Source organism: Corylus avellana, chromosome ca7 (genome assembly GCF_901000735.1).
Source record: "Corylus avellana chromosome ca7, CavTom2PMs-1.0".
Taxonomy (NCBI): Eukaryota; Viridiplantae; Streptophyta; class Magnoliopsida; order Fagales; family Betulaceae; genus Corylus; species Corylus avellana.
In genome coordinates, this window is record NC_081547.1 from 1,551,972 (window position 1) to 1,560,013 (window position 8,042).

Genomic DNA, 8,042 nt, shown 5'->3' on the forward strand with positions numbered 1-8,042 from the left:
AAAAAAAAAAAAAAAAAAAAAACATTTTGACAAAAGCACCCAAAAAGAAAAACTCATTCTAACTTAAAAACTTTATTTTTCAAAAACAATTCCAAACATCCTCTTAAATTTTCAGCCACCGAGATATGTCGTTGTTTGTTCTACGGCAGGTAAACCGAGTCCTTTGTTAATCGTATATCTTATCCCCATACAAACAAAGCCACCGTAGGACCGGCGGCTGGCCCAGTTGATTAGCAGTAGCTAATTCAACATCTGCACGGGAATATCTCCATGGCTCGCGTAACCTCAAATCCCGTCGGCCTCCACAGATTCCGACCCAGCTTCAGAACCCCTCAAGCCCCCCACCAGCTCTTCAAAACCGCTCTCCACTCCCAAACCACCGCTCGCAAATTTCGGAGCTTAGCTCGTTGCCAAACAAACCCCGACCCAACCGAGACCTCTTCAACGGTATGTCCTCTAGTACCCCATCATCAAAATTCAAACATCGGATTCTATGTTCCTCGTTTGGAAGGTATTTATTCGTGTGTGTTTTTTTTTTTTGGTTTATTTATGTAGGAAAAGGTGGTCAATGGTAGTTCCAATCCCCAAGACACAAGTGCCTCCGCGGATAATGGGCCTCCAGAATTTCCAAACAAGAACATCAACAAGCAGATAGCAGTGGTTTCTACTCTCGCAGCAGTGGGGCTTTTCTTATCGGCACGATTGGATCTCGGTGTTTCCTTGAAGGACCTATCTGCTGCCGCATTACCTTACGAAGAGGTTTTGTGCGTGAAGTTTGTTTGGTCCTTTATATATTGCCTTTTCTATTTGTATATGTTTGTGTTTCGTTTTACATTGATTTTTGGGTGGTGTTCTAGGCTCTTTCCAATGGAAAGCCTACTGTTGTGGAGTTCTACGCAGATTGGTGCGAAGTGTGCCGGGAATTGGCTCCGGAGGTCTACAAAGTTGAGCAACAATTCAAGTAATAACCTTCAATCTCTGGAAAGTTATTGTTTTTGGGTAACAATTCTAGCATGTTATACGTTGTCTGTGTGTCTTTGTGCAAGCTTAATGATTATTGTTGGGACTGGGTTGATATAACATGTAGCGATATCATCTTTAACTCAAAAGGTCTCTGGTTTTAAGCCTAATTATGTCACTGAAGTGTATTGATTTTCCATTGTACGTGAATTCTACCAATAATAAAGGTTCAAATGTTTGGATAATAAGTACATAAACTACATATGATCGGTGAATGCACACTTGAATTGTATATATTGCACACATGGATGGCTAAGGCTTCCCTATGTACTATAAATTACTTTTTGGTTCTCAATTTTTTCTTAACACCAACTTCCATTTCTATTTGGTTACTCAGGGATCGCGTGAATTTTGTTATGTTGAATGTTGACAACACGAAATGGGAACAAGAGCTTGATGAGTTTGGCGTTGAGGGCATTCCTCACTTTGCGTTTCTAGACAGAGCTGGGAATGAGGAGGGTAATGTAGTTGGGAAGCTTCCAAGGCAGTACCTGCTTGAGAACGTGGATGCCTTAGCCCGAGGGGAAGCATCTATACCTCATGCCCGTGTCGTGGGACAGTATTCAAGTGCTGAAGCAAGGAAGGTGCACCAAGTTGTCGATCCAAGAAGTCATGGTTAGATGTTACTTTCCCCTGCAGCAGCAACCCATCAATTTGTCACTTGTAATACATGTACGAGGTACTTCCACACTTACTGATGTGCTTGTACTTATGTTGTACTCACTGTGAACAAGTTTATAATATTATGGAAAAATTGCATCGGCAATCCTAGAAGTGAATTCATCATTCATTATTTTGCTGCCTTTGGTAGCTTACTAGTGCGCCCATGTAACTCAATTGGACAATGCTTATATAGAAACACCAGAGTGCTTCCTTCAGGGAAAAAAAAAAAAAAAAATCCTGATATCCTAGAACCATTTTTCTGTAAAAGCTCTCTAAATTTTTGTTTGTTTGGAATCTTTGTTGATTGCGTGGTATTGAACTATCCTGCAGCTCCTGCTAAATGCAAGGCAGGCTCTGTAATGGGTACAGTTTGTTTTGTAGAAACAAAAAAGAAGTTGGACTCAGGCCTAGTTGTATCTACCCTCTAATCCGGGATTGAATCTTGACAATCCTTTAACCCGCAGGTTGAATGTTGCATTGGAAATGTGATTTCCCATTGTTTATGTCCTAAAGGAAGTTTGCACCCTGCTTTAATTAGCAGTCATAGTTTTCTCTAAAGGTTGGATTTTTTTTCCTCAATTGTAAAATTATGCATGGGGTCCTCGTATGTGCCTTTTGATAATTTGTTTACTAGATCTTGAATATCCCAGTATGAATTATAAATGACATTCAAAAAACTATCAAGAAAAATAAATTTCATTGTCAGATAATGTTTCTCATTCAGCTTGCAGGAAGTGTCCATGTAAAACCGTGTAATTAAAGAATGATGAAACCTGGATGATTTTCTTCTGTTGTGATAGTTGAAAATGGAATTCTGCTTGGTACCCCAATCTTCATTTCTGTAGTTTAGATACCTTCCTAGATTCTAACAAAACACTCTTATCTCCTTTCAAACTAGTGTCTTATAACTTATTAGGAAAAATTTTGGCAGGAAAAGATAGAACAGAAAACTGAAGGAAGAATTCCAGGAAAATCTGCCTCTTTCGAATCGCCTGTTTTATATAGATGCTCGACATGCACCTTGGTGGTGCCCTTTTTTTTTTTTTTTTTTTTTTTTTTTTTTTTTAATATTTAAATTAAATTGTTTGGATAGCTAACACGTGAGTTTTTGGTAAATCAGCCCAATTAAATCTTTGGGTCTAGTTTCTATCTCTAATCAACTTATACAATTAATGTTTATAGCTGAATTACATTCAAACTAAATTCAAATTCAAAATACAAATAAACTCTATCTACACCATGAGACTAGTTTAACTCAGCTACAACTTTAATTTATCCATTGTTTGAACTAGTTTTTTTTAAAAAAGTTGCTGATGTCCCTGTTCTGGCCATAGTAGTTGATGCTAGCCAAAGTCGCCGAAGGCCAAGTTTGAGTCATAAGAATCAATGTTCCAATTCAGGCCATAGTAACATTTCTTTAGCCATTCGATCTTTAAGATCAATGATTACTAACAGACCATTCATCTTGCGGGCATGTTAAGGATAACAATTATTTTGATTAATGAGGATTTGATTTGTGATTAATGTGAATTTGATTTGTAATTAATTCTCTTAATTCAAAGGATTTATTTTGTATTTGAAATATGATAAAGCTCTATAAATAGTCATGTATTCAAATCACACATCAAGGAAAATGTAACCTTATCATGTGGAAGTAGGCATAAGCCGAACTACCTTATTCTTTGTGTCTTTCTCTCTCTTTTTATTTTATTTTATTTTTTAAAATTATTATGAGTTTTTTATAAGTACAAACCACCTTGGTTCTCATTGATGCCCTAGTAGAACTAAGTTAGGCTATAACTCAGTCGAAAGTGAAGAAAAGTCCGCGGTTCCCACCATATAAGCACCTCATGTGTGGCTCCAAGTATGTAGGTGCTATATAGTCACACTCAGGTAGAATAATTACAATTGATTTCCCTCGCCTAACTTTTTGCGCAGGCAAAAAGAAAAAAAAAAAAAAAAATTAATGGAGAGTCAGAGAGAATTTGATTTCACTAAGAAACTTTGACAGAACAAATGCAATGTATATGAGGGCCAAGAATCTAGTTCATTATGAAAACCCATGCTTATCAAAGGATAAAACTTTATAGTTTATGAACTTGAAGGAATGACTGCGATTCCCACCGTTTAGACAGAACAAACTCTATCTATATCTTGAAACTAGTTCAACTCAGTTGTAACTTAATCCATTTTTGTCCTAATTTATATCGTGCCTAAATCTATTCTAAGATAGAAATTAAGATAGCTGAAAATAGATTTGATCATCCCAAGACTGCTTATCCTTAAAAGTTGTATATATATAAAACATACACCCTACTTCTTGTATCATAACAAATTTTCGCACAGAACTATGGCCACTGCTCGCTTGGCTCTTTTCTGTATTGTTTTGGTCACTCTCTTAGCACTTCATCAATGTAATTAGTATCTCTAATTTTTTTTCTCGGATGTTCGTTCGTCTCTAACTGTAACACTGTTTTATTTGCTCAACGTGACATTAACAGGCAACCAAAATGATAGCACTAGAAACAATGGCAACGATGTTTCCGATTTAGGTGAGAAGAAACTACATATTACACTTTGCAAAATACAAAAATGTCAGGGCGGAATTCAATGTTGGTGTTGCATTCTTTGAAAACGAGTCAAAGGCCCACCTATCCACCCCCCCACCCCACCAGTTGATTAATGAAAAAAAAGATTGTGTGGACACTTGTCATGCTCCTCCTGCTGCTGAAACACCATGAATATGTTATATATGGATCACCCTCAACCCGAACATGGGAGACTATTCCACTTCGACAGTTATCTATTTCAGTTTAAGAGCCTGAGACTGTAGCACTGAGGTGCAATATTTTTAGGATAATAAGTTTGTATTAATTACTTAAGTTAATTGTCGTCTATCTTCAAGTTTGGGTGTCAATAAAGGAATTTATCTCCAATTTTATGTTCTCGTAATTTTTCTATTTAACGGGGCAAGTGATCATCAATAAGCTTCTTCTTAAACATTGTATTTGTTAAAAAGCTCTAAGTTTCCTTCTCAGAACTTAAGAATCCATCACCTTACTTGTTTAAGAAATTATTCAAGTAACAATGAGCATGGGAGGTGGATGAATAATATCTATATCAAAGGTGATGTAACTTTTAAAATTTTTATTAGACTCAAAATAAATTACGATTAAATTTTAATTTAATAGTAATTTGAAAAGTATGAGAGACAAATTAAAAGTCTTCCTTTTAACATCCTATTAAGGATAGAGTCTTCATATAATGTATGTCTTAGTTGATTTAATATATATTCATTCTTATTTCCTATCAAGGAGGAATTTTTAATTTTTCTTTTCGTTTTTTGAGATTTTCAAATTTTTTTTCTATGGGCGTTGACCACCCTTAAGGGTTTGTTTTAGATGTCTCCTTTCGTTATTACATTTTTTTTTTCCAACGTCTGATGCTGAACTTACGTCAACTCACACAGAAAGACATGATTAAAAAAACGTTAAACAAGCTAGGTTAAACCAAATGATTTGCTCTTTTTCTCTCTCTCTCTCTCTCTCTCTTCCTCACTAGCGCACCCGCAACCGGAACATGCATGGGAGTGGATGAGCCTAAGATCTTCAAGTTTGGGTGTCAATAAAGGAGTTTATCTCCAATTTTTTTTTTTTTTTTTTTTAATTTTTATTTAAAGGGGTTGGTGATCAATAAAAAAGTATGCAGAACACTTGCATTGTGTTTGTTAAAAAGGCATAAGTTCTTATTTTGAATTTAAAGGTCTAATTAATTAAGTTCGTTCTCATAACTTAATAATCTATTGTACCGGTTTGGAATTGCGTTAAAGAGTTTAAAAAATACTTTTAGCACTTAAAAAGTTTGTCAAACAAAACTTGGCATGTTTGGTAAAACATTTCAATTTTTTTTTTTTTTTTTTTTTTTTTTAACTCTAAAAATGACTAAAACGTATTTTTGGCAAAAGTTTCATTTTTAAGCTCTTTTTGTCTTAAAAGCTCTATTTCTCAAACGTAATCTCAAACAGGTTCTAAGGATTGCGTTAAGACTTAAGGGCTCAAATTTTATAGTGAGTCCCAACATATAAAATATTTAGAGTCAAGATTTGAATGCATGACCTTGACCATATTAAATCACACTCATTCAAAAAATTTAATTAGGTAATAAGAAATATGAAATTTAATCATTTAATTAATACTTTATCAATAACCTAATCATTGGAACACGTGAAATTTGTGACAGTTAAAATGCTCAACATGAACCCTGATGGTGCTAATGTTTTTTTTTTTTTTTAATTAAAATTCATCTCAATGGCTTAAGTTGATAAATATTAATGAATTTAACCATTTAATTAATACTTTAACACTTTCTTTCACGTACGGAGCTTTTAAGCTTAAATTAATAGAAAATGAAGAATTTAAAGGCTTAAATTATGTATTGAGGCCCAACATGTAAAATATATATCCAATTGAATGGAAGGGGAATTGCAAGATTAAGATTTGACTTATGACCTTGGCTGTAATACTATAATAAATCACTGCTCATTCAAAACACTTAATTAATTGATTAAAAAAACAAAAAAAAACAAAAAAAAAAATCTATCATTGAATGTGTAAGACTCGTATGTAAGTGAGTCTAAAGATCCAATGATGGATTTAAAAAAGAATTGTATAAGAGTGGTAGGAATAACATGTCTCAAATTCAAAATATAAACAAACTGATCTATCTTCACGATGAGAATAGTTCAACTCGGCTGCAACGTACTTTATCCATTGTTTGAAGGCTGATCTATTAATTTATCCGCTGTTTGACGTGAATTCTCAACTGTCATGAGTAATTCAAAGATTGTTCCTATTTTATATCACGCCTAAATCTCTTCTAAGATAGATATTCACATGGATAAACATATATTTGATCATCGTGGGACTTCAAAGTTAATTGTATATAAAAACCTACATCGTTTTACCGTTTGTTGCATCTCCATAAAATCTCGCACAGACAATCATGCATATATGGCTACTGCTCGATCGCTTAATTGGCTCTTTTCTGTATTGTTTTGGTCACTCACTTAGCACTTCATGAATGTAAGTATCTCTAAATATTATTGCTTCAATTTATTGTTTTTCTATTTCTTTTGGGTTCGTCTCTAACTCTAACGATGTTGTATTTGTTCAATGTGACATTAACAGGCAACCAAAATGATGGCACTATAAATTAATTAAACAGTAATAGTGGGCGGGCGGCAACGATCGATGTTGCCGATTTAGGTGAGAAAAAAATACATATATATTTCATTTTGCAGAAGAGGAAAATGTAAGAGCGGACGTGAATGTTGGTGCTGCGTGTTTAAAAAAAAAGGCCAGAATGCTACAAAATTAACGAAGAACAAGAATGTATACGAAATTGTCATGCTCCTGCTTAAACACCAAGAATATCTTATGGATCACCCTCAACCTCAACATGAGTGTTATAGAATATTGCACGTCGACATGAGAGCCTGATCAGATTGTAGCAGTACTAAAGTGCAATATTTTTATGGCAATAAGATATATATATATATATATATATATCCTTGGATTCATTCAATTTTAGAAGGAGATATTCAAAAATAGATTGTCCCATCAAATTTCAAATGGTTTAAATTTTGTTCTTGTATCAGCATTTATTATTACCATATTTACTTCTTGCAACTCAGCATTTGCCCCCTCAATTATTTGTTTTCCTTGCAATAAATCAAATTCTAAAATAAGAGAGATGAATTTTTTCCCTACTAATACTCTACGATCACATACTCCATAGTCTCCATTCTTGCACTGAACTAATCTCCTCCAGTCAAGGAGAGATCGAATAAGGATTCTGCACGGCTGTGGGAAAGCAAATAAGAGCATTTCCTTGTAATGAAACTATCTCCACAAGGGACGATGTTTATGTTTTGAATTTTTTTTTTTTAATCAATTTTAATTGAAACCAAAAATTCAATTACTATATATAGTTGTCGTTCTAGCATCCGGACTTAGGGGTGAAAATGCGGATGCGGATGTATAACAAATCAAAATTTCCTAAAGTGAAATCCAACAACAAAATCCAGCAAATCTAAAAAACATAAATTAAAAAATGCTAAATAATATGGGTTAAATACTAAATTAGTCCCTGGGGTTTCACAACTTTATTTTTTCTCCCCTGGGATTTCATTTTTATCACAGGAGGTCCCTGTGATTTTGATAAGTGACCAAATTAGTCCATCCGTTAGTTGACCGTTAGTTGACTGTACGGACTGACACGTGGACCAATCAGACGTCGACACGTGGTCGACACGTGGCACATATATTAATTTTTTTAAAAAAATTTTTTAATTAAAAAAA

General features: G+C 34.2%; 1 protein-coding gene across 1 annotated transcript; it reads left to right on the forward strand.

Annotated features, from left to right (window-relative positions):
* The first annotated feature begins 148 nt into the window (after positions 1–148).
* LOC132187227 (thioredoxin-like protein HCF164, chloroplastic) lies at positions 149–1,786 on the forward strand. Its single transcript, XM_059601467.1, has 4 exons — positions 149–447; positions 556–759; positions 858–961; positions 1,358–1,786. The coding sequence occupies exons 1-4, from the start codon at positions 271–273 to the stop codon at positions 1,638–1,640; spliced, it is 768 nt and encodes a 255-aa protein (XP_059457450.1). The 5' UTR covers positions 149–270; the 3' UTR covers positions 1,641–1,786.
* The last annotated feature ends 6,256 nt before the right edge of the window (positions 1,787–8,042 follow it).